This window comes from Trachurus japonicus, chromosome 24 (assembly GCF_045865225.1).
Source record: "Trachurus japonicus isolate A0001 chromosome 24, Traja_1.0".
NCBI lineage: Eukaryota > Metazoa > Chordata > Actinopteri > Carangiformes > Carangidae > Trachurus > Trachurus japonicus.
In genome coordinates this window covers 22,975,990-23,001,785 of record NC_140930.1, presented here as the reverse complement: position 1 = coordinate 23,001,785, position 25,796 = coordinate 22,975,990, and the positions used below count along the sequence as shown (strand labels likewise).

The 25,796-nt window shown below is 42.6% G+C and overlaps 3 protein-coding genes across 5 annotated transcripts in view; 2 read left to right on the top strand and 1 right to left on the bottom strand.

The window, feature by feature from the left end:
- mdn1 (midasin AAA ATPase 1) overlaps positions 1 to 9,198 on the bottom strand; it is a 63,279-nt gene extending 54,081 nt beyond the window's left edge. For both annotated transcript variants that reach the window (XM_085771125.1, XM_085771126.1), the window contains exons 1-12: positions 8,902 to 9,198; positions 8,381 to 8,607; positions 7,593 to 7,817; positions 6,199 to 6,306; positions 5,750 to 5,942; positions 5,457 to 5,666; positions 4,988 to 5,119; positions 4,754 to 4,857; positions 4,159 to 4,273; positions 3,314 to 3,498; positions 468 to 549; positions 185 to 280 (exon numbers count right to left, since the gene is read on the bottom strand). In XM_085771125.1, coding sequence (XP_085627251.1) covers positions 185 to 280; positions 468 to 549; positions 3,314 to 3,498; positions 4,159 to 4,273; positions 4,754 to 4,857; positions 4,988 to 5,119; positions 5,457 to 5,666; positions 5,750 to 5,942; positions 6,199 to 6,306; positions 7,593 to 7,817; positions 8,381 to 8,607; positions 8,902 to 8,997 — 1,773 coding nt within the window. In that variant the 5' untranslated portion in view covers positions 8,998 to 9,198. The remainder of the gene's footprint in view (positions 1 to 184; positions 281 to 467; positions 550 to 3,313; positions 3,499 to 4,158; positions 4,274 to 4,753; positions 4,858 to 4,987; positions 5,120 to 5,456; positions 5,667 to 5,749; positions 5,943 to 6,198; positions 6,307 to 7,592; positions 7,818 to 8,380; positions 8,608 to 8,901) is intronic.
- A 164-nt stretch (positions 9,199 to 9,362) lies between these two features.
- Positions 9,363 to 19,299, top strand: casp8ap2 (caspase 8 associated protein 2). Its single transcript, XM_085771127.1, has 10 exons — positions 9,363 to 9,628; positions 10,686 to 10,743; positions 11,002 to 11,079; positions 11,247 to 11,347; positions 11,551 to 11,625; positions 11,925 to 12,040; positions 12,191 to 14,553; positions 14,972 to 17,777; positions 19,001 to 19,100; positions 19,190 to 19,299. The coding sequence occupies exons 2-10, from the start codon at positions 10,710 to 10,712 to the stop codon at positions 19,250 to 19,252; spliced, it is 5,736 nt and encodes a 1,911-aa protein (XP_085627253.1). The 5' UTR covers positions 9,363 to 9,628; positions 10,686 to 10,709; the 3' UTR covers positions 19,253 to 19,299.
- A 3,011-nt stretch (positions 19,300 to 22,310) lies between these two features.
- Positions 22,311 to 25,528, top strand: gja10b (gap junction protein alpha 10 b). 2 transcript variants are annotated; one of them, XM_085771474.1, is made up of 3 exons: positions 22,311 to 22,610; positions 22,688 to 24,109; positions 24,988 to 25,528. In XM_085771474.1, the coding sequence occupies exons 2-3, from the start codon at positions 22,709 to 22,711 to the stop codon at positions 25,024 to 25,026; spliced, it is 1,440 nt and encodes a 479-aa protein (XP_085627600.1). In that variant the 5' UTR covers positions 22,311 to 22,610; positions 22,688 to 22,708; the 3' UTR covers positions 25,027 to 25,528. The 2 variants fall into 2 exon arrangements, with proteins under 2 accessions (XP_085627600.1, XP_085627599.1); XM_085771473.1 differs by having other exon boundaries at positions 22,311 to 22,606; positions 24,988 to 25,527.
- The last annotated feature ends 268 nt before the right edge of the window (positions 25,529 to 25,796 follow it).

Genomic DNA, 25,796 nt, shown 5'->3' with positions numbered 1-25,796 from the left:
CTGTCGATTACCATAGATTTCAGACAGAGATGTGATATTGATAACAGCAATTCCCAAGTAACAAGAGGCAGAAATTGTCTTTAGGTAAGGGATCACATTTATGTCAGAAAAGCATCAGAGTGGTAGGGCTTGTGTTGCATTAATGTAATATTTTGTCCATCAAAACACACATGTCTGTACAAACCTTTTCTTTGGAGATGTTGAGCTTGCTCCCAATGATCTCAGCCATTCGCAGGCGACCGTCAGGATTAGACAGCATGGCCGTGAAGCAGTCCAGGGCCTAACAAGCAGAGAGCCCACCATAAAACAATAGGCATAGCCAATGGAAATAATACACACTGAAACTCAGTAACTGGTGGTTTGGCTAAGCAAAACTAACCAAAATACAACTAAACTTTATTCTCTTGTAAAATAGAACATTTTTATCTCTTGATTTGCCAACTTTTTAAAAAGTAAAATCCAAAAACCTCTTGGAAGACACGCTGCGCTGTGGCAGAGGAGGCGCTATCAAAGTTGACACTGATCCGCTCGCACCATTTCAGCAGGTCCCTGAGGAAACATATGGACAAATAGACATTCAAATATTTTGGTATGGTTTTTCAATAACCACAAGAAATAAGAGCAGAGCATCACTTGCCAAAATTAACTTGTTATTCAAATGCAATACCTGAATAACAGGTTCATTTTGGTAACTGACTGTTTATGATAATCGGGAGGAATAAAATACAGTATGAAGTGATGCCAAAGTTCTGTGTATATGAATAAACAGGGAATAGATCTATATAAATGAATATCTTAAGCACATCTGTAATTTATAATTATACTTCAACAGTTCCCCTTAAATAGAGTGGGCAGCTGTTGTTCTTTTTTGCTTACAAGTTGAAATTGTTATTATTATATAGTTTCCATAAAGAGATATTTGCATGTCTTTTTGATCATAAAACAGGTTTATCTTCTATATTAAAACTGTGAAAGTATCAAAGCCTCAATCCACAGAGAAATGCACACAGCCTTGTATTTGGAAAAAGTCTTTAAACTGCTGACTTCTTGTTACTAGAACTCCAGAGAGAAGCCAGGAGATGTGAAACTACACTGAGATGGTTTTAGGTTCTTGAAACCAGAAATATATCTTCCTGTTGATTGGCACTTCAAATATAAAAACAGGAAATGCTAAAAATAAGGGTCCTTTTTTTAACCATGAACTCTAATGACCGACAGCAGGTCAGATGAGCGTGGCCAGCTGAGCTATAAAGTCAATTACACTGATCCATTAAAAGCAGGGGGCATCGATCTGATGATGAATCTTCACCAACACACCTTCTGTGGACCAGACTGAAATCGGAAAATTCAAAAAGTGTCAGGGCAGCTGAGCAGTGCCTGTGTAAAATGAGGAGGTGTTCATAAAGCTGTTACCTAATAAGGATGCCCTGGTGTGACCCTGAGATGCTGTGATTCAAGCCCATCGTCCAGAGGACAGTCCAATCAATAATCTATTGAACACAGCAGCAGCTAGTGGAAAGCTAATTAAAGTTATGGAGGCTTCTGCTGCAGACTGGCTGGTAGCTTTGATTGAAGGGGGAGTGGGGGGGTCAGACACACAAGACCAGTGGCCTATGTGGCCTCACTGACGAGCACTCTCAGGGTGAAGTGCCGTTGCTACACAGTTAATGGTGCAGATAATGTTGACAAGTGACTGGCAGAGTGGATAAACATAGAAATATGTGAGTCTCAGAGTGCACTGCAGTGAGGCTGATCTGCTTGGTCAATAATGATGGTGAACTTAGATGTTGAGTTTTGTGACTCCATCCATACAGCAATTTGAAGCAAGTCAATTTTCCATTAATTATAAAACTATGTTAACTTGCAACACCATTGTGTTGAGAGAATTTGGTGTATGACAGCTTTTACAAATCACAGCACATTCCTAGCAGTATTTAAAACAGGGTTCCTACACATTTGAGTTATGTAGCATGTAAATAAATCATGCAATTAATCCTTTGTTTTCATTATACTGAATTTGTATTCCATTATGTCACCAAATTATTTCCAGGAGATTGTAGCTAGGTACAATAGCAAAATAATTAACCCAAATAACGTTAGATCAGACCAAACCCAGATAAGTATTAAGATAAATACATTTCCATACAATAGTTTCCATTTTCCATACTTTTCCAGACCTGGAAATGTATAAAATTAAATTCCATACTTTCAATACTTGTGTAGGAACCCTGTTAAAAATGTTGGTGCCCAGACATCACAAGCTGTCAACCAATCAGAGCTTTGTATGAAGGATTAAAGGCTGCTCCCTCCACTTTTAAAAATAAAGCTCAGTTTACTTGTGATGGACGGTTGTATTGCTCTGGAGGAGCTCTGTTGATGCCATTACCAGGGTTCTTCTCCTGGGTTGGACTTGATATTTCAGACCTGCATCATCAACTGAGAGCAGTGAGTTTTAAACATGAGGGAATTAAATTGAATTAAGAAGGTCTAATGTTGGACTTTGGCTTCCTTATAGTACCCAGTGTTTTGAAGTTTGTCTCACACTAGGATATAATAGTAAGGATATCATCACCTTTATGAAAGTAGAATAACACAATTGCTTTCCAGTAATTCAGTAACTCATAAGAAGAGCTGTGTGGCAGATGGGTTTGACAGGGTTACAGAATAAATACCCATTGGACACAAGGCTAATAGTCTCTAGAAATAGTCTCTGCTGACTGAAGATGAGGACAGGACTTGGCACGATGTGTCACTGGATACAGACTTGTTAAAATAATAAAAGATACTTTTGTACCCACAACAAAGGAATGAACAACAACAACAACAACATCAGGCTGACTGAATAGCAGTGAAATGAACAGTAAAGCTGCTGTGATACACTGTGATTAATGAGTGATGAGTTAAACATTGTTGATGAGCCGCTGGCAGACAGATGGTGTATTAGATCATTGTGTCTGCTGGCTGATGATCAGACTGATATTGATCATGTATTACATCAGGTTTGGACCAAACATTTCATTCCCTAAAAAGAGTTCCTTCCTGACAGCCACGGGGGAGTGGTTTTCCTTCTTTCAACTGGGCATGTGTTTTTTTTAACTACTGTGATTTATGAAAGCAATAACACCTGGTAAAATGGTAGTTTGAAACATTCACCATCTTATAATAGGATATGCATCTTTAAATGTGATCTATTTGCATTTAGTAAATCTTAAAATGAATCTCATTCTAAGATCACAATCACAGATGTTTATTCAAACACCACACCAAGTAAAGAGAGAGCAGAGAGAGCAGAGAGCAGAGAGCCGGGCCTGACCTCAGCGACAGGGCTCTCCCCTCCAGCGGTGTGCTTCTGTTCTCAGACTTGTGCTGCTGGGTGTCATCGGGGGTTTGGGCGCTGCCTGTGTCTGAGTCAGAGTGTCTCTCCCCTGTCAGCTGGCAGTAGATGTCTAGGAGACGGTCTGCCACCACCGTCAGCCTGGGGTACCTGCTGGTGAGCACCTGCGTACAGAGAGAGAGAGAGAGGTGGTGTGGTCTGAGACTAGATGGGGGAAATTCTGTCGACATTTTGGAGCTGCAACTTGAGATAAAAGAAGAAGGAAAGTGCTGCGAAATAAAATATGCTTCAGACAAGTTGAAAGGATGGTTCAACATTGGCCCATTGCCATGCTCCCTATAATTAGAAGTAGGTTCGTTACCTTTAATTGTTGATGCATGCTATTTTTAGAACGGTGGAGCAGAGCCGCAAGCTGATCAGAGCTACACTATGGAGGCTCATGGGATTTCTTGGATTCCCTGATCAAACTCATCAAATACACAATCCAACAACTCCACAACGCTCTGGTGGACAAGTTGTGACCTGCACATTCACCACGCTATGAGATAATAACACAACGTTACCAGACAGAGTTGTTTTAGAGGGAAATTCATGCAAAACCGCTGATCCGCTTTCCCGTCGGGGGGCAGTTTTTCGGCAAGCAGTCTCTGCATTTGCCTCGAAAACAACTCCTCCGCCGTTCTATAAATAGCTTGCACTGACAATTTAAAGTAACAAACCTACTCCTAAAACTATAGGGATTATGGCAAAGGGCCAACATGCCAAAATGTTGAACTACCCCTTTAAAACACACGGTCCATGATAATAAACCCAGTAACACTCACCTTCTTCAGCTCTTCCCGTGTCATGTTGCCCATCTGCAGCTTGGTCCAGTACTTATCCAGCAGAACTGCGTGAGAGTTGTGTGGCTTGTGCCAGCTGCCGCCACTGTAATACATCCTATAATACACAGGCATCACAGACCGTTATGAGCTCCTCATGACTGACAACTTTTTCAAAAACATAGAGTCCAACGGTCATTCAGTGAGTGGCTGCTTGGGTGGTGGTGTGATGAAACTAGCCCTGACACTCTCTGTGTTTGCTGCTGTTATTCAGAGTCAGAATCAGCTTCATTGGTTATGAATGTCTGTGCACAAAGTGGCAATAAACTGGAGTTAAATTGGGATTTTGGCGAGATTCCACGTCAGTCAGCAGGTGGTCCTGCTCCTCTCCTCTTTGTTGAACCACATCCAGAGCTGATCCTAATAACCTCCTGCATGTCTAACATTGGTGTTGTATGTTCCTGGATTAACAGAGCATCACTTCTTCTGCAACAAGGAAGTTCTAAGAGTTCTAATGGAGAGGCATCCTTCAGACTGAATGCTGAGCTAAAACAGCTGCTGTTGCACACACACATTTAGACGCTAGTCACGATCTTACCGTCTCGTTGCGAAGAACTGGAATCCCGGCGCGACATCGATGCAGTCCTCCCGCCCTGGAATCATCAGCTTCTTATTCTCCATCAGAGGCAGCAGCACAGATATCTACAAGAGAGCGGTTCAGTCCGGCAGCAGGTTGTGGCAAAGGTTAGAAAAAAAATCATCATCTATTCAGAAAATGTATCATGACAAGGCCAGGATGAAGTTTAAAGGGTAAATATAGTTCTCGACCCACCACGTCCAGAGGTGCGTGGTCGATGTCCTCCAACAGGATCCACTGGCCTTTAGACACAGCCTGAGTCAGCGTTCCCGGCTGCCACACGAACTTCCCTGGAATATCAGTGCAGCGGTACATCCCCAGCAGCATCTGGACACAACAAACACACACACACATTTCAGCTCCCTTGATTATTACAGGGGACCGTAAATGTAGTATGGCATCTCTAGAGAAATGTCACTTTACAATACAGGTAGCAAATGTAGTGTACTGCACTCCTCGTGTCTAAATCTGGTGGTATGACCATTTAAGTTTAGCCCACGTAGTTTAGTTTAGTTTAGTTTATTTATTTCATTCATTTATCGAGCATAAAAACGAAAAATAAAATAAAACTCATAAAAAAAACAATGACAATACTGTAACTCTTGAATGAAAGGGGGCAGAAAGAAGCAAACTTATATTGTCTACCCCTTCCATGCTCCCTCACCTTGCTGTCGGTCTGATCCCCAAGCTGGACCTTGAGGAGCTCCGTAGCTTTTGTGTGTCCCGTGACGGCAGCCATAAACTCTACCAGGGCCGTTTTACCGCATCCAATAGGGCCCTCGAGGAGCACGGGCTTCTGGGAGGCCACAGCCAGCGCCAGTCTTCTCAGATTACGGCAGGTTGAGTCCACCAGCACCAGATCTTTTTGGTTCACCTGTGACCAGAGTGTAACATTATGAATGTATCTTTAAAGAAAAAAAAGACAACAGGAAGCGTTCCATGTGACAGGGAACATACCTGTTCAGTGTGTCTGGGAGCCGTCCTGGGCAGCACCACCCCACAGACTGCTACTACGTTCTGGGAGAGGTCCTCCGACACCACCTGGCCCCTGGTGAACTTGTTAGCCTTCTCCTGGCGCCACATCACAGAGCCCTGATTGGCCAACACCAGCGCCTTTTCTACTTCCAGCTGCTGAGTTTCCTCCAAAGCTCTAAACACAGAACACAACCAAAACAGTTCATATCCTGCAGCTTAGAAATAAGAACTATGTTTCATGTTACTGTATACTGTTTTATATTACTATATGAGTCGTATAAGAAAATCATTCCTATGGTTGAAATTGTATAAATACTTCCTTTATCCAGTTTATGAACTATATGTAACTACTATATGCTACTATATAACACAGTATACTGTGTCATCCAAACTCAATATATTCCACAACAGCAAAAACAAAAGTTACATACTTGATCTTCATGTGCAGGATCTCGTCATTCGTCAGCACCTTTCTCAGAAAGATGGTTTTCTGATTATCAGTCATATGAGAGACCATTGCTAAACAATGGGCAGTGTACCTGTTGGAGAAAATGAGAAATGATGAGATGTTTAATGTCCCACAGTACAATACTGTTGTAAAATGCTTATTGTGAAACACAAAGACAGATCTGAGAGGTGTAAATCAATAGGTGGTATTTTGAGTAAAGATTGCTGGTTTACTGCTCCTTGACAGATTTTCCTTTTTCAATGTCGACATAAATTTTGTCTCATTTAACTGAGACTTGACACTTTAATGTGGTATCCATTACTGTATTTCGATTTACAATGTGTAACTGTCTAAACACTCTCAGTCTGGGCTGTAAAGCTCTTCTTAATCAGCTGAAGTGACTGAATTAGTGTTGGGGGATAATGCATTGTATTCTGATAAACCAATGATAAAGTGGGTCAGTCTATTAACAATGAACTGCAGTAGCGCTTTACATTACAAATAACATTCACTCACACAATCGTAAAGTGCATTTTCTATCACATACACTCAGACACCAATGATTCTTGCCAAAGAACATTTTGACAAACACGCAGAAAGAAGAGCTGGAAAATCAAGGACGACCCACTCAAGCTTCAACGCTGTGCACTTCAGTGGTTCTTTCAGTGACACTGTCAAAAACTCCTCATATGTCTGACTCTGAATTATCATTATGTAGCTGAAGATTTGTTTTTTACCTACTCAGTGACACAATAGCAACAAGAATTTTGACTTCATGTACAAAAAGCACAGATATGAGTACTCACATTAACAAAGATGGCTCTGTTCAATTATGACAATGTGACAACAGTGTCACAACAAAGCAGCTGAACACAATCCAGCAATCAGTTAATCAATTAATGATTTACCCGTCTCTCCTACTGTGATACTGTATACTGTAAGGTTAAACAGGCCTGAATCCCAAAACAGACAACAATATTTCACAACCAAAACTGTTATTGTGCAAGACAGGTGAGTGATTAAAAAAAAAAAACTGCACAATCAAAAAAAGATAACATATTTTTTCAACAATAAAATAAACTGTTCTGTATTCCCTCTCTTTCTCAAGTATGTTTGGATTTTTTGGTCGCTGACTTTCAAAATAAAATGACAATGAAAGGACGACAAGCAGGAAAATAATAACATTAGACAGGGTGGTCTGCATTGTGGAGTGTTCAGCAGAGTTGTTGTAAGGGTTAATTTGCAGTAATTGACATAAACCCCCTGCTTGGCTTTAAACATCACTGCATAAGAGTCACAGAAGTATCAAGAATCCTCTCAGCCTACAGTCGTTATCCACAGAGCCTCTGAAGGTGGAAAGAGGAGGCGGTTACATACCCTCGGACCATGAGGTCGCTGGTGAGCAGCTGGGACACACAGGGACTCCAGTCCCACAGCATTCGAAACTTGGCACAATCGCTCTGGAGGAAACGCAGGGTGGCTCCCATCAAGTCCCGCATCTTCATCCTCCTGGGGCCGTACTGGACAGAAGATGACTCCTCGCTGGTGAAGAAGAGCCTCTGGAACACTGGGGGGGCATTGTCGAAGTACTTTGCAGCAAACCTTGCAGAGGAGAGTAGAAAAGTAGTTATTCATTAGTAAATGAGTAAATACAATATTTTGATTGTATTTTTTTTGTCTCATTTTATCATTTTACAAATAGACATGTGAAAGCAACTACTTGTGATTTCAGAAGGAGTTCAGTGATGGAACTATTTTTTTGGAACTGCTGGAAGGAACAAACAACAGTATTTCTATTTATCCACCCAGCGCTTGTGTGCAGTCTGTAGCCAAAGCAACATGAAACGCATGATAACCCCATCTGTGTTTATGCACAGACCACACATTTCTCTCCTGTCAGGAAGAAAAAAAATGATGTATTCCCAACATATTAAAGCACTCCATTAATTTTTAGACACTGTGCTGTAGAGAAGGCCTATTTATAACACCGTTATTACCTGTAGTTAGATTTATGCTCAGTAATTCCTAAAAATGTGTTTATCCTGTAACCAGCCATGTGTACAGAGTTGATGCAGCACCACAGTCTGGACCAGCATGTTTACAGATCAGGTTGAAACGAATGAATGTTTCAAATGCACAGTGTGACGAGAGCAGCGTCCACTTACGCCTGTGCATCAGGACTGATGCTGAGGAGTTTGCTGAGGGCCACACACAGCCGCTCGTGGAGGTCATGGTTGTTCCTGCCTCCGACTCTGACCCTCTCTGCGTTCCTCTCCAGCAGGTCCAGAATCAGCGGTCGCAGGTGTCGTGCTATCAGCAACGTGTAATCCTTCTCCAACAGCAGCTGGGCCAAACACTCCAGGATACACTGTCTGTCCTGATGGCTCCATATCTGAAGGGGAGATCACATGGACACCACTGTAACACTGATTTTTTTGTTTTGTAAAAATAGCCAGACATGAACCAATGTTTCTGCAAAAAAATATTTACAGTTTATACAGCAGCATGGATTTAACACAACACACACAGCATATACACACATTTTCTGATTAGAGCAAGGACTGCTGACATGTGAAAGCAAGGTGACTGCTTGCTGCAAGGAGGATATATTTTTGAATCAGAGTAAGAAAATTAACTACAAACACATTATTTCATTCCATGCGAGTAAGGAGCCAACATATCTTACCTGTTTTGACAGATATTGGCTGAGTTCGTTGTGACTTTTGTCAACATGTCTGGATATGGTGCCCAGTGATGACAGGCTCAATTCTAAATTTTCCATCCTATCATTGGTCGCTCGTGGAGGAGAGATCTACTGCGGAAACGGGCTCGCGCGGTGAACGAACAGGTCTCCTGATGTTACTGTTATTATCAAAGCAAACTGTCAGGTTCATCACGCTCTTGTCTTGCGCGAGGCTGTATCACAACACACACACAAGCACGTTCCCGTTGCTGGTGTTAAAATCCTGTCCACATGTGAGTGAGACACAAATCCTTCCGGGGTCAGATCAGCTCCTTTCCCCCGCCCCCTCCTGTCTCCGACGTCGCGACTTGATGACGTAGGCGGACAGCGACGCCCGGCATTAGTGCAATTTCTTCTCTCCGCGAGAGAAACAACTTTGGCCCGACTGAACTGCAACATCTACCGCTATTTATCGCTGTTTTTATTGTCCGGTGGCCGCGGGAGAATGTGAGCCGCCGGTAAAGACCGTCAGTCGTGAGATATTTGACCGTCTTTTGAGTGAGACTCCGGTTTTAGGATATATTTTTTTGGTTCAAACCTAGGGGTTGCTGGAATACACCCCTCGGTAGTGACAGACCGCGGGAAAATGTCGTTACTTCCTGTGCAATAAAGTCTTGGCGCGACATTACGGTTGTAAACAAGAGGACACACAACAATACGCTCAAACAAAGTAAGTCAAGCAATTTATCGTTAGCTTATACTGAAACCCTTTATATGTCTTAATATCTCACTGGTATATGGGCTTTTTGCTCACATAACTTAAAGCACTTTTCTTTGGTGTGAGTTATGCAGCCAACTGTAGTTAAGTAGGTCACTGACCCGAGCTCGGTGATTGACAACAATAAAATACCAAATATTTCAACAAATGTCATTATATTATTTCTCAGAAGACAACAGGCACTGGTGTTGCTTTTAATTAAAACATGTCTGAATACCACTTGGGACTTGAAGAAGACGTGTATGTGAAAATGGTGAAGTAACGTTAGCTAATTGTTAAGCAGAGGTCGTGTTTGGATCGGTCCGGACTCTGTCTTTTTTAACACTTGTTGATTGAAGTGCTAATATCAGGAGACTTTTAAGTCGTGTGGGGTTGAGGAGTGAAAAGGGCAGAAGTATAGCACCTATAGTAATGTAAATATCTGGGTCAGACTGGGTGTTGAATGTCAGGTTAAAGCCACGGGCACAACGGTCAAAATGGTCAAAATGAAGCAATACACGTTGAGGTAGGACAAAGCTAGCATATAAATGAAACTGTGCTGTGTGTTATCTCTGTGTGACTTGCTGTCTGCTGCTGAAAGGTCTTTGTTCTGTGCTGTCTTTGTCTGGACAGTACTTAACAAAAGGCAAAGAGCTGGACCGCGATGTTAAACATGCTAACAACACAATTAGCCCCAGTTTGTGAGTGTATGAGAGTATATAGCTGGGCAACGTAGAAACAACATCTGTGATGGTACATCTGATCGTTTACTGGCACAATGAGACACATTTTAACTCGGTGTCCTACAACATTTTCTAAGGAAATCCCTTCAGCTGTCTCGTAAAGAACAACCTGACTGACAGCCAGCAAATTAAATTACATATGAATCAATGTGGTGCATATAATCATATTATTGCTCAACTCCATCTGTCTTTATTTGCAAATAACTTGTATAAGGTCGTTGTGGTTGATATTTACTTGTTGTATATTTGTGGGAATACCTACTGATTTCTTTTTGCCTTGTTATTAGGTAGTCACAGAAACATTTTGAACAATGGAGGACCCTGACATAGATGATGCCTGTGGCTGTAAGTATAATTTAACTATTATGTACATAGGCTGTTCTGTTTAAATGAACATAGCGGTATTAGAGAATTATGATGAACTATGGATTGTATAAGGCTATTATATATAACATGAAGTATGGATGTTTTCACCAATCATCTATAAGCATGTGAGAGAGATTTTGGACTTATTAATAATTTGGGATGAAGACTAATGTAGAAAGGAGGGCTGATTATAACTGATGACATGTATTTATATTTTAACTTGAATATTATCCACAGTGTTGGTACCTGGTACCCATGAGGACTCTGTGGACATCTACGATGGACTGGATGTCGGGTGTATTAGCAGCAATGCAGGTAAACAAAGAAAATAATTTATGAGGCAGTTTGACTTCCTCTACAACGAAAATTTTAGAAATAAAATAGAATATTTAGCACAGTTAGACTCAGTCTGTTACAAATTAATTTTGTTCATCATTGAGGCTAACTGACTTTATTACTTGTCTTCTTTTGGTCCATTACAGCAAAGTCCCCTGCAAATAATTCCCAGCTGAAAGACTCGATGGATCTATATGAAGAAATTGTCACAGAGGAGCAGCAGAGCAGAGAGACATCGTACACTGAGGTGAGCTGCCATGTGCTCCGTGCTTCAATCAGCAACCAGTACAGTTTGCTTCACTCTATAGCCATTTTCACAACATGAGTATTTGGCAAGTTAGACAATGCACAGCTGTGGTATCAGAGATTTAGATTTAGGTGATTCTTGACTGTTGGTTGTTACAGGATTAGGTCAGTGTAAAAACAACTTTTTTTATTGTATATTTCCAGTTGAAGTCCAGATTCCAAGCAGCTCAAAACCAAATCAAAGAGCTGCGAAAGAGACTGGAGCATATGGAGATTCAGGTTTGTTTCATTTTTGTTCTTTTTTAGCTGTTGGAAAGCTGTGTTACTATTATTATAATTATTATAACTACTACTATTACTGCTGCTACTATTACTAATATTAATAACACACAAAACAACGGTTCTTCTTCTTTTCTTCTATTATTGTTGTTGTTTTTATTGTCACATATCATTATCCAGACAGTCCCCCCCCCCCCCAGGGTGTTTCATTGAGACATGACTGACACACATGAAGTATTACAGTGAAGGTGGTTGTCATAATCCACTTTCACTAAACAGTGACCTTCTTCTCTCTCTAGAACACTGGTTTAAATGTTGAGAACGGCCGTCTCAAGAAGAACATCTCTGCACTTCTACGAACAGCCAGACAGGAAGTGACACGAAAAGATGCTGAGATTCAAAGGTTGAATCAGTGGTACGTTTTAAACTGGTGACTCACTGTGATTTTATGTTTTCGATTATTTTTGTAAAGAGTTCATCCTTTTCCAAGTGGGAAGTAAAATGTGCAAGTTCGAGTAACACTGTTAGGTTCATAATATTTTATTTTAAATATTGTTTTCTACAGGTCAGTGAAAGGTCGGCATCATTATCATCAGTCCCACATGAATAATCTGCGGGATCAAACTCCCTCCAATTGGACCTCCACAGGCAGCTCCAGCATTAGACCACCTCCTCCACCACCCTCCAGTCAGCCGCCACCACCCCCTCCTCCTCCCTCTCTCCCTCCTCCTCCTCCTCCTCCTCCTCCTCCATTATCCAATCCTCCAGGACTACCAACGTCACCTCCCAGGGGGAATCAGCCTTCGAGGGATCCTCCTCAACGCTCAAGGACAGAAAGTAATAGTTCAACGAGTCAGCCTGCTATCTCCTGCACTGAGACAAGAGCCTCTAAAGTATCTTCTCGCAGTCATTCGAAAAGCTCTTCAAGGGAGAGAGATTGTGAAATATCCAACAAACAGACTGATTACTCTGTCAGCAAAAGCAGTTTATCAACCCCGCAGAGTGATTGTGACAAAAACAAATCTAAACACAGAGAAGAAAAATGCCAAAGTCGTAAACTATCTGATTCAACAGATAGACGATGTAAAAGTGGCTCATATCCCAGCAAGGACGGTCATGCCCCTGAGAAAAACAGGTCACATAAAACAGACAAAGACACAGGTCAAAAACATGACTCCAGCTCAGGTAAAAGCCGGACCTACCTAAATGTTGAGGGCCACCACAGATCAGACAGGTCCAAAAGCCCTAAAGAGGTCCACAGCCGGGGCCATAGGAGAACTAGTGACAGAAACGGCAGAAATTCGGACTCCAAGGAACGGAAAAAGTCCTCCTCGAATCAACACGCTGGAGACAATGCCGATTCCTGCAAAGAGAGGGAAGGGGAGCGAGTTTCAAAGGATCATAAAAAGAAGCGAGAGCGACGGCGGGAAGAAGAAATCAGCAGAAAGCATCACAGGAGCACAAGCAGAGAACGCGAGAGGCGGAAAACAAAAGACCCCAACCAAGGTAAAGTGGACGGCCACAATAAGGAAAGACATGAAAAGACACATAATGCCTTAAAAAGATCATCTAAAGAACCACCTGTCACTGTGAAAAGCTCTGTGGAGGAGAACAGTCCAAACAGGAAGCTCTGTTTCATGGAAACCTTGAATCTAACCCTTTCTCCAATAAAGAAGCCAACATTACCCTTTGATGCCACGCAGGGCGACCTCCCACCAGTGGAGGAGGCAGTTGAAAACGGAGAGACGCATAACGAAAGCCTGCGTTCTATGTGTGTTGAAGACATGTGTGTGGTTGACGAAGTAGAGAGTAGTGAATTAGAAGCAGAGTTTAAAGACGTTGCAGAACAATCTTCAGATGTCCATAAAGAGTCGGGCCCCGAAAGGACCGATGAGAAGTGTGACGATGTAAAAGACACCCAGGAAGACGACAAAAAGAGCCTTACTGATACTGCAGCTGACAAACTGCTTGAAGACAGTGCAGTCCAAACTACCTCAGCACCAAGCCACCATAAAGATACTGTAGAGAATCTGTTTGCACCAAAATCACTGGAGAGTAGTTCTCCAGTAGCAACAGAAGAAGACGTGTCAAACAAGTCGGCCTTAAACAACCAGGTAGATACATCTGCACCACTGGAGGTGACAGACTGTGTCAGTGACACATCAGGAAGCACTTCCGAACAACACACAATCAAGTCTTTACAAAAGGGAAACAACGCTAAGCAAACTGTTATTTCTGTCCCTGTTGTGCTTGAGGTGACAGTAGAGCCTCCAAAAACCGAAGAACAGAAAAGTTTCCCTGTGAATTCAGTCGAAGAAGATGCTTCACCCTCAAGGGAAAGTCCCGTGGCCGACAGTGTTCCCAAAAATCATCAAAGCTCTCCCGCCAGCTCACCACAGGATTGTCGGAAAGGTCTGCATCCTGCTGCTTCGTCAAGCCCTATTCAGAAGGAAGATGCCTGTCCTAAGCAAGGTAGTCCCAAAGGTATGGACGCTGTGTCCAGTACAATAAGCCTGGATTCACTTCCACAGGAAGGGCTGAGTTTACCCGAGGCCATCTACGTTCTAACACAGACTAATGAAGAGGCCAGTGACAGCAGCATCGAAGCTGAGCCCAGCTCTTCCACCAGCTGTATCGCAGTGTCCAAAGTCAGCAGCACGACAGAGGAGACGTCACCCCCGGAAAAGTTCAATGGCCTAACCTTCACACCAAAAAAGAGCTTTAGTCCTGCAAAGACTCACAGGAATAATGTGGAGCCTTCCAGTTCAGTGCCGTTGCTTCACGATGAGGACTCCATGATGCGCACCCTGAACAGTCTGAAGAGAATCCCTGATGCCATAAGTCCTCTGAGGAGCCCCATACGGATAGCCAAGAGAAGTCATCTCCATGTTCACGGCAAGCCTGGTCATGTCAAGAGCCTTCAAAAAGGTAATGTTAGCCTGGCGATGAAGTCAGGTCAATTTTTTAGAGTGAATGTTGTGGGACAGAGAAATTAGGTTTTTTGTCATTTTCATTAGCTAAGCCATTGTCTGAATCTGTGTCAGCTGAAACTTTAGGCCAGCAGTCTGAAAAAGAGAAAAAGTGAGTGGGGTTAGAGGACTTCTCAGAATGTGTAGCAAAACAAAGTGTGGTTCTGCTGCATTGATTTTCATTTATTCTCTTGAATTCATGCCATCTTTCTTTCATATATATCACAGTGCTTTAAACCAAAGAGTTCATGTAAATTGCATTTCAACTCAAATGGCAGCAATTCTCTTATTTCCCTTTATTTATAAGATGCCTTTCTATAAGCTCTTTAAAATGTCTATATTAACTTATTTTCCTTTCTCTTTCTCATTTTATGCAGATTTCTCAACCACAGCAGTAGATGTCAACTCAAAGAAGCTGGATGTAAACAAAGAGAACAAATATCCAGGTTTGCCTGCACATCACGACACACAAATCATGGCGGACAAGGCGCCCGACCTGCATTCACGTCTCTCTGACACTGAGCTGGAGGAAGGGGAAATATTGAGCGAAAGTGACGAGGCGGCTGCAGGTTCCCCCGCTCCAGCAAACAAGAAGGCGAAGTTAACTCGGCCAGTCAGAAATAAACCAAGTCCTAAGCCTGCGCTCAATAGTAAATCTGAAGACAGGTGTGTTACTGTGAAAGAAGCTAGTGAATCACCAGGGTCATCAACAAGAAGCCCAAAGAGTCGTTTTAAAACCGTTTGCCCTGCTGCGACCAAAGCTTCTTTTTCCAACATAGAAGAAATAATGGAGACATTCAAGCTGGTTCGCAATGAGATTAGAAAAAAGTACATGAAGCTTCATAAAACTTTCCCCAGAAAGAGCTTCTACGGCATGATGGATAATTTCCAAGAATCATTTTTCGAGTTTGTGGATGGCGCCCACTTTGGTCAAATCTGCAATCAAGCCGAAGAGCTGAAATCCAAACTGAAAAAACTGATCGCGTCCGTGTTCGGCAAAGTATCCAATAACGGTATAGTGAAACGCATCTTTGAGCAGCAAGCAGTGGATCTGAAGCAGAAGTTATGGGACTTTGTTGATGTTCAAGTGGAATATTTGTTCAGGGACGTTCACACGACACTCAAGAGCCTTTGCAAACCAGCTCAGGCTGAGGACAAGAGGCCCAGTGTGAGTGAGAAAGTATCCAGACAGGCCTCTGTGAGGAAGCCACAGATTCAGCAGAAGGAAGCACAGTCTGCTCCCACCGGTCTGAATCAGATCAAGCCGTGCGCCGTGGTGCCCTACAAAACAGGCCTCGGGAGCCGAGGCAAAGATATCAGAATCACACACATGGAAAAAGACCCACATCCAATAGGCGGCCCAAATACCGTCTTTGACTTCCTTCCTCCTAAAAGTATCTCCTCAACTCCAGAGAAAAGCATGACCTCCTTGGTTGTCTCCCAGAGCGGCTCTTTGTTGGACAAAACTGACTTTGAGCTGCTCACGGAGCAGCAGGCCTCCAGTTTAACCTTCAACCTGGTGAGAGACTCTCAGATGGGAGAAATCTTCAAATGTCTCCTCCAAGGATCGGACTTATTAGAAAACAGCGGCATGACCGGAGACAGCACATCCTGGTCCCTCGGTACCCCGAGGAAGGACGGAGAGAGACTCATCAGCATCACCACCCCGACTAAATTCAGCTCGCCATCCAAACTGCTTTCCCCAACCAAATTCACCACGCCCTCCAAACTGATCGCCACGTGGTCCAGCATTTCGCCTCGCAAGCTGTCGTCCCCACGATCCAAAGACCAGATCCCGCTGAACCCAGCTTTATTTGACGAGAGCTGCCTGTTGGAAGTGCCGTCGGACAGCCGAGGAATGAGCACTTCCAGGTCTTACTCCATCCTGACCGAAGACCTGGCGGTCTCCCTCACCATCCCGTCGCCCCTGAAGTCCGACAGCCACCTCAGCTTCCTGCAGCCGTCCAGCATGTCGAGCATGCACATCATGTCCACCCCGGACAGCGTCATCAGCGCGCACATAAGCGAGGACGCCCTGATGGACGGGGAGGACGCCACGGAGCAGGACATCCACCTGGCCCTCGACACGGACAACTCCAGCCGCAGCTCCAGCAGCGGCAGCGTGGGCTCGGTGGCGCTCGCCACGTCTTTCACCTTCAAGCCAGACCTGCCCATGCAGGCGCTGGTGATGGAGAAGTCCAACGACCACTTCATCGTCAAGATCCGCCAGACAACCACAAGTGCCAACAGCACGCTCATCGCAGACGAGACCTTAAGTCAAACACTAACTGAAGAAGATCTGCAGCATGGAAATAACGGCGCAACAACGCCAGAAAGTCAAGCAAAAGCTGTTTTGTCAGACGAACAGCAGAACAAGAGCACTCCTTTATGTGCCTTATCAGACAGTCTGTCGAACTTTGCAGAAAGCTCTGGGATCTGTCAGGCAGCCGCAGCATCAGAGAGCCGTCTCGGCCGAGATGAAAGCTCAGCTCTAACTAAACATCCGTGCCTCGACAAAGAGGAGGAGATAACTCAACAAAGTAGCTCAAACTTCTGCTTTTCCGAGGAGCCACAGAAACTGTCAGAGGCTTTGAAAAAGCAGCCCGTAATTACTCCTTCAGAGGACAGTTTTCTCAGCGGGGCTCAAAGCTCTGATCATCTCTTCGTGCAGATGAGCCAGACAAGCTCTGGAGAACGCATCAGTGCTGATGAGAGCTCAAGTCAGACGTGTCATAAAGGCAGCACGCAAACCCAGAGAAATACCTCCAAAGCTCAGACAACCACCAGTCCCTCTAAACGCGCGGTGTCAGATAATAGCCCTCATCGCCCTGATGAAAGCTGTGAAGCTTCAAGTCAAAAGAGCCGAGCTTCACCGAGTGACTCGGAGAGAGAAGGGATGGAGTTAGAGTCAGACAGAAGTCTCACCATTGCAGAAGACACGAGCAGCACATCAGAGAAAGAGCAGAGGGGTTCTGACAGAGGTCGAAAACGGAAGAAGCATCATGATAAATCCAAAGCCAAGCGGTGTAGAAAGGAGGAGGTGGAGAGCAGAGAAGAGAAGGAGTTCAACTCCAAGACAGAAGATAATGAGTCCAGATCCCCCTCAGTACCACTGTCTCCTAACAGCCTCTCAGCCAACAACGTTGTGAGGAAGAAAGGCGAGGTGGTGATAGCATGGACAAGGTCAGTAACCCCCTTCCATCTCCTTTTTATTTATTTATTTTCCTTTTGGGTTTCTATTTTGTTTGTTTTCCTTTCTTTAGCTGTATGACTTTGGTGTTCAAATATTAACTTTTATGTTGCTACATACTTGAAAAAATGTATAAAGACGCAAAGAGATGTGGAATATCGTTTGTGAGAAATTTTGCAATGAAGTATTTAAAAAAACAAAACAACACCATTTTAGAAGCCAAAGTACAGAAATACAGTTTGTTACAAGTGGCATTTACCTTAAAATATATTTGTCTTATCTTCAGGAAGTCATAATCCATTCTTGACAAATCAGTAATATTTAAGTGAAATGAATAGTTTAGCATATTGTGAAAAACATATATTTGTCCTCACATTGAGATTAGAAGATTATAAATGTCCTCATATCTTTTGTATAAGCTGGGGGAACCAGCTGGCCTGGAGTTATCCACTGTTCACTGATTAACATGTATCACAGCTGATTTACATGTACACAAACAAAACTGTTAAAAAAAAAAAAGAAGTCATTTTGAACTAATGGAAGACAAACTGGAAATTCTCACATTTGAGAACATGTAAGCATCAAATGTTTGGACTTTTGTGTACAACATTATTTCATGATCAGAATATATAGCTACAGATAAAGATAATAGATAAACCACCATCAGTTTCTCTACAGGTCTAGAGCCCTGGTTGCCAGCCTTTATACTGTGACACAAGACCTTTTTTGGTCAATCTTTTGAGTGTAGTTGTTTTTCTTAGCAATCAGCAAATTGTCTTCACCATCTGGTTGCCATGGCAGCCAGTTCAGATGCATCAGCCCTTCATAGACCAATTGTTTCTGTAATTTTGTTGTTTTGCACGTCTTCAACTGTAAAAACCGATCAAGAAGAAAGAAAGGAGCAGTTTTTTTTTATCCAGCATAACTCAGCCACAGCTGCCAGGATTTTCTGCACACTGGCAGAGCGAGTGCATTTGGGACCATCCAGCGTGAAATGAAAAGCTGCTGCATCTTTGTTTTCATTGAGTAATGTCTACGCAGCAACATTTGGGGACAGGGCCAGTGAGCTGGACGGGCTGTGGATTGTGTTTTCTGTCCACAAGGAATGGTTCCTAAATAAACTACACTGATAGTTGCAGTTCTGGGCCACGATATTCAAACAACAATTTTTAATATTGAAGAGAAACACCACTCATCACCTTTCCCCTTCTTGCAGAGATGAAGATCGAACTATTCTGATGTATCTGAAAATAAAAGGCGCTTCACGTGAGACTTTCTCTGACTTGGAGGAAAAACTCAATAAGCCATCAGGGCAGGTAAGTTAGTGTTGCTTCTTTTCATGTTTTGCATCACGCTTCAATGGAGGAACATCCACTAACTAATCTGTTCTCTCTCTCTCTCTCAGATCGCTCATAGATTTAACCAGCTCATGAAGCTGTTTAAGAAGCAGGAGAAGATGGACACCTGATTTATCAGACTGTTGTGTTTTGTCTGGTGCGAATAGTTCTTGCATTAGAGAGTTTCCGCACCCGTCCTGTGGCTCCAACCCGGGCACACGTCGGACGGTGTTCAGGAAGATCTGAGAGCAGGGGTGTTGTGGTTGGGTCGCGTGGATCCTAACCTAGGCTACTGCGTCCATCAAGATCTGCTGGTTTTCATCTGAACCAGCAATACCAGTCAAGCATTATATTTCAGTGAAAGGTTGGAAATCCAGTTGCACTGGATATTGAGCTGTACCTGTTACCTACCTACTGTCTGAATTTAAAAGCAGAAAAAACAAGAATTCAGCAATGCACAACTGACAAGATATAATATATGAGGGATTAAACTTCCACTTACTACAGATACAGTCAGTATTAGTGTTATTGTTCTTTATGCACTTTTGGTTTTAGGTACCGGTAATCCACACTGCAATCACTATCGGTAGTATCAGTGCTGATGTCTGGTCTTCACGTGAACATGATTCCCGTCTGCCTTTGCAGACGTGTCATATCACAGAAAAGGTTGATTTCAACAGGTACTCAAGTTATTTTCCCATCTATTTCTAAATCTACGGTTTTCTTAAAACATGATAAACTACCTTCATCCTGGGTTAATTCCTGCTAGTATACTATACATTTTTACTTCCTTAACTTTCAGATGCACATTGCGACAACCTGAGGCCTCACAGAGCTGTAGACCTTGACATGTAGGACCTAAAGTTTGGGCCGTTTATCGTTAGCCTCTTATATTTTTGATGTTATTTTAATGTGTTTGAGGGCGTGCTGCTTGATGTGTTGAAAGGCTAAAATGATTTCATGTCCAGTTCATGTAGAGGATGGTGCATCTCTCTGTTATATCAATTAAAACTTTTAAACAACATTTTCTTTTACCCTCTTTCTCATGAGAAGCATAGAATGCAATATTGTGAATATTGTACATAATTCTTTATTGAAAATAAAGTTTTATTTATTTATTCTGGTGTCTGTTTTATTCATCATGTGGAAACTGTACAATAATTTTGATAAATTGGGGAAAAAACATAAACAGGATATAGCAGTGGAAGACAATCTGTTTTCACCATGACACAAATATTCATGAAGTGGGCCACGAAGTGTGGAAATCCAGGCCACTGCCTGAGGGCCCAGTTTCTAACCAGCAGACCAGACAGTGGCATCAAGTGGAGGAAAGAGGCAAACACAGATGGTGCAATAATTTTGGTGCCAAATTTTATGGATGAACTTACCATATTTCACCATCAAACTGTATAAACTACATTTTTCAACCATATCGGATCCTGCATAGCAAGCAAGCAAGCAAACTTTATTTATATAGCACATTTCATTCCGTGTGGAAGCGCAATGTGCTTTACAGAGCATTCCACAGGGCAATTAAACCAACAAAAACAATAACAATACTAATAATAATGGGCCACCAAAAATTAAAAATTAATTAAAATAAAAATAAAAACACAGTAAAAACAGTAAACAACAATAAAAATCAATAAATAATTAAGTAGATAAAAAGTAAAAATAGTATAAAATAGAATAAAAACACAGTTAAAAGCAATAAAAGCATAATACTAGACTACTGAAAGGCACAGCTAAAAAGGAATGTTTTGCATACGATACATGTCAGCCATCTGAGTTCCCATTGATCCTCTCTCACCACTAAAGTGAGAAGGAACCAATCTGATTGGCCATTGTTTTTAATCTGATCATGACATTAACAGCAAGATGTACATTTTATCGCTATTCGTATCATCCAGCCATTAAGTCTGTTAAATCTGTTTTCACTGTTTTTCACTGTACAAAGACAAAAGTTGCACTCCCCCAAAACAATCTGAATCACTCTCACTCTCACTTGTGCACAAGTACAATCTCTTGTACAAACTGTTTTCCCACTCTCTAAGGGTCAACAAGTTGCCGTCAAATTACAGATTAATTCCCTGAGGACATGTAGTGGTATATAAACTAATTTCTGTTATATCAATTCAGTTAGTCTCTTAATGTTATTTAGCCATTGCTATGACAATGTTGGGATGTTTGTATGTTCTGTATGATGTAGAATATGAAATATTTAATGTTGGGTTTACTGTGTGACCACACTATCTTGGATACATAATTAACTCTGCATCCCTGTGTAATTTTACTTATCTGAAATAGTATTATTCACGCTCATGGTGGTTAACTAGTCTGAATCATTCCATAATGCACATTGATCACTATTTAAATGCTTTTCATGATGATACAACCCAGCTGCACCATAGGATGAGGGAAACAACGTAACCAGTTGGAATTTGTGAGGCAAAATGTTTTGGTTTTCATCAGCAAGAAGGTTCTGGAGTTTGCATCTTCTCCCTGCACCTGTGTTGGTGTAAAACTTGACTTGAAATAGCTCTTGGTTGTGAATGTGAGTGTGTGAGCAGTGTTTGTCTATGTAAAACACTGAGATACATTTTATCTCTCAACAGTTTCTTGCAAGTGCTCACCAAACTTCTTCTCCAATTTTATGTCACCACATCTCCTAATTATCTAAGTCCCATGGGTTACAAAAAATCTGCCTTTGGTGTTGTGCATGACATAGATGGAATTACCTACATTCTGTCACTCTCACACACTACCCACTGACAATTCCAGAGAATGGTCCCAATTCCCAAACAATCCCAAATGAAGGATTTACCTCAGTGAACTTTGTGGATTTAATAAATAAAATGTGAATGTAAGACTTACCACCTCTGAACCTCTCCTGCTGCAACAACTTCAGCTGATGTTCACTGATGAGACCTTGGTGGCAGTTGACAGTCCAGTTCATCACAAAGCTGGTGGATGGTGTAAAGGTCAGTTGAGTTCTTCCACACCAAACTAGAAAAAACATTTCTATACAAACATTATCCTTAGAAGTTAAAAGCATAATGGTCTTCAAAATATCCCTAACCCAACAAAAAAAAAATAGTTATGGTGCTCATAGCCTATATGCTTGGTCATAGTGTGTATAGGCTATTATTAAAAGAATATAGAAATTATTTTTAAAAATAGAGTTGAAAACATTGTCCATGGCTGTGTATTGACATTTCAGTTTGTGCTATTGCCAGTGTTGTGTCCTGTTAAGAGTTGCAGGGTGAAACTAACCTCAGGGCATTATAGGGTCATGTGGTGGATCAATGGCTTCAAACTGGAGCCCTAGTTTGCCACAGCAGTGAAATAGTGTCAGTCACACTGCACAGTGGGGTCTCGTCTGTCTTCAGAGGACGACAGCAGAGCCCCATTGTCCCACAAACAAATCTGCTCAGTTTATGATGGCTTCACACTGAAGCACACAAGACAAGGGCCCTGGCAAACATGTAAGTATGTTTTTAACATTTGTATTGCATTTTAACATAAAAAAGTACAAACTTTTTATGGTTTTCTTTACTCATTGACAGCTGATAATAATGTGACAAAAGATGGGGGATTGGAACCTATTAGGAAGTATTTTAGAGGAGGTCCACATCCATTCCACCATTGTGGGGAAGATCTGGTTAACCATCCTCTTCATTTTTCGGATGCTTGTCCTCGGGGTCGCCGCCGAGGACGTCTGGGACGATGAGCAGAGCGAGTTTGTCTGCAACACGGAGCAACCGGGCTGCAAGAACGTCTGCTACGACCAGGCCTTCCCCATCTCCCTCATCCGCTACTGGGTCCTTCAGATCATCTTCGTGTCCTCCCCATCTCTGGTCTACATGGGTCATGCCTTATACCGTCTGAGGACCCTTGAGAAACAGAGGCACAAGAAGAAAGCCTGTCTGAAAGCTGAGCTGGAGGGGACCGACCCCGTCCAGGAGGACCATAAGAGAATCGAGCGAGAGCTCAGGAAACTAGACGAACAGAAGAAAGTAAGGAAGGCTCCCCTCAGAGGCTCCTTGCTTCGTACATATGTTTTCCATATCTTGACTAGATCTGCGGTGGAGGTGGGTTTTATTATTGGTCAGTGTGCTCTCTTTGGCATTGGGCTTTCTCCTCTGTACAAATGCGAGCGGTTGCCTTGCCCCAACAGTGTTGACTGTTTTGTGTCACGACCAACTGAGAAGAACATCTTCATGGTCTTCATGCTGGTCATCGCCGGGGTTTCTTTGTTCCTCAACCTCCTGGAGATTTTCCACCTGGGGGTGAAGAAGATTAAACAGAGCTTGTACGGATACAAATATGGAGATGACGAGAGCGTGTGCAGGTCAAAGAAAAACTCCATGGTGCAGCAGGTTTGTGTGCTCACCAACTCCTCTCCACAGAGGCTGATGCAGCTCACACACATGACCTGCTCCATTGTGCCTGACACCCATGGGGAGACCCAGCCTTTGAACTTGCCCCCGACGGCCCCTCCGAATCAGGAGCAGTCCCAGCAGCCTCCACAGATGTATCTGCAGAGCCACGCTGACATCCAGGGTCTGCAACAGCTGGGGGCCGTGGACCGGCGCTACACCCTGGAGAGCAGGAAACCCTCGTGCAGCAGCGACGACTCAAACGGAGCCCACGGTTCAGGCCAGCCTCAGTACGGCAGGCCTCGACCCACACTGACGGCCGGCCACATGGAGATCCCTGCAGCCCTGAAGAACCCGCCCAGGAAGCAGAGCAGAGTGAGTATCTGTAAGGAGCTCAGCGACATGAGTGATTCCCCAGAGAGCGACCACTACCCCACAGCCAGGAAGTGCAGTTTTATGTCCAGGGGAATGTCAGAGGGAATGCTGGCCACTCCTTTTGACAGTGCCGACTCTCAGAGCGGGACCGACACCGAGGCCCAGCACCTCAACCAGGGAGAGAGTCCAGTGATGACCCCACCGCCCCCAGCCAGCGGGAGGAGGATGTCCATGGTAGGAACATGATTGAACAGTAATGCATGTTTTACAGGGGCGCCTATCTGACGAGTAGGCTATAGCTCAATATGTTAATCAAGTGTGACCAATGGAGTGTAACTTATCCAAACTGAAATGCAGTGTTTCGTTATGCACACCAGGCTGATTGGACAGTTGTTTGTTCTCGATTTTGGCATGGACATACAGTACATTTACTCCATCTACAAAAAAGAAAAGGCTCCCTTTTAGGTGGGAGTGGTTGATTTGGTTGGACTCCATTGCATCTGGCCACCAGTGATGTTACTGGGAACTGACACACTCTGGGAAAACTTAGAAATTACAATGTGCAATCACCAAAACTGAACTGGTCATGTAGACGCCCATGTATGAAGGTGATTAATTAACTGTCAACTACTGCCAATGTGAATCAGCCAAGGCTGCAACTGGGTACAGCCGCACCCCCTTGAAGGGAGTGCTGAATGCTGTACACTGTCCTCCAAAAAAAAAAATATATATATATATATATATATCAAGAATATTCACTCTATAATATCACCATATCTTCACAGGTTTTAGAATAGATAGGCTATAGGCCTATTGTATCTTCATGTAAATGTCAGTATGTCTAGAATATAAACATTGTATTAGATTCCATATGTGAATTCCACATATGTTTGTAATTTATATGTCCGAAATTCAATGTAGTTGTACGTTATGTTCACTAAGGAGAGTGGTTGGGTTTGGTGAGAAGCGTGCACCGGTAACCACACCCAGCAGTGATGTCACAGACAGTACACTGACACACCTTGGCTGTAGGTGGCAAGTGGAACGACTGGAGGTCAGGAGTGTGTTTGTGTCTGTGACATGATTAATAACCATGTGTTTCTGTCTCTCAGAGCATGATCCTGGAGCTGTCTTCAATCATGAAGAAGTAAAGTGAAGATGACTGTTTTTGTGGGACACAGCCCTGGAGGCGTGGGTCTTAAAGGGACTGAGCGTTCCTCATCACAAAGCAAATCTCATCCTGTCAACAGCAACTCTATGCTTTCACATACAGTATTTATTGTGTATGAACAAAAGCTTCAGTAGAAATGTGTTAACACTTCATTCCACAGATGATTGATAATTTGCCTCAGGTTCTGTACCAATGATATCTCCAATGTTTTTTATACTAACAGTTTGCAAGTGACTTGCTATTTGGGGTTGAATTTGGGTTTTTTGAGACCATAAATCAAATGAGAATCAAAATTGTATTTGGCTCAAAGCACATGTGACTACTCATAAAATGAGACCAAAATATGGTTGCAAATATATTTGACAGAAGATTGTAATTAAAGATTGTGGAATTGGCAACCACAAAAAACAGTGTTAATGGTTTACAGAATACAGAATTACACAATGAGCTGCAAAATAAGGGCTCTGCAATTTCAGTGTTTTGTCTTGACTGAGAGTAGCCAAATGTTTTCTTTATGAAAATATCTGACAAATGTTAAGCTTTTGTAGAAAATATTACTGTGGTCCTGTTGTTTGTTTTTTAAATAAATACTTTTCCCTCTTCAGAAGGACTGAACTCTTTTGTCTGACAGGTGTCTGTACCGTGGGTTTCCATAGATTCATGCTACAAACTGTATGTCATTAAGATTACATGTGAAAATATAAACTATGAACTCTTTTAGGGATTCACATGAACAAAGGTCATATTACC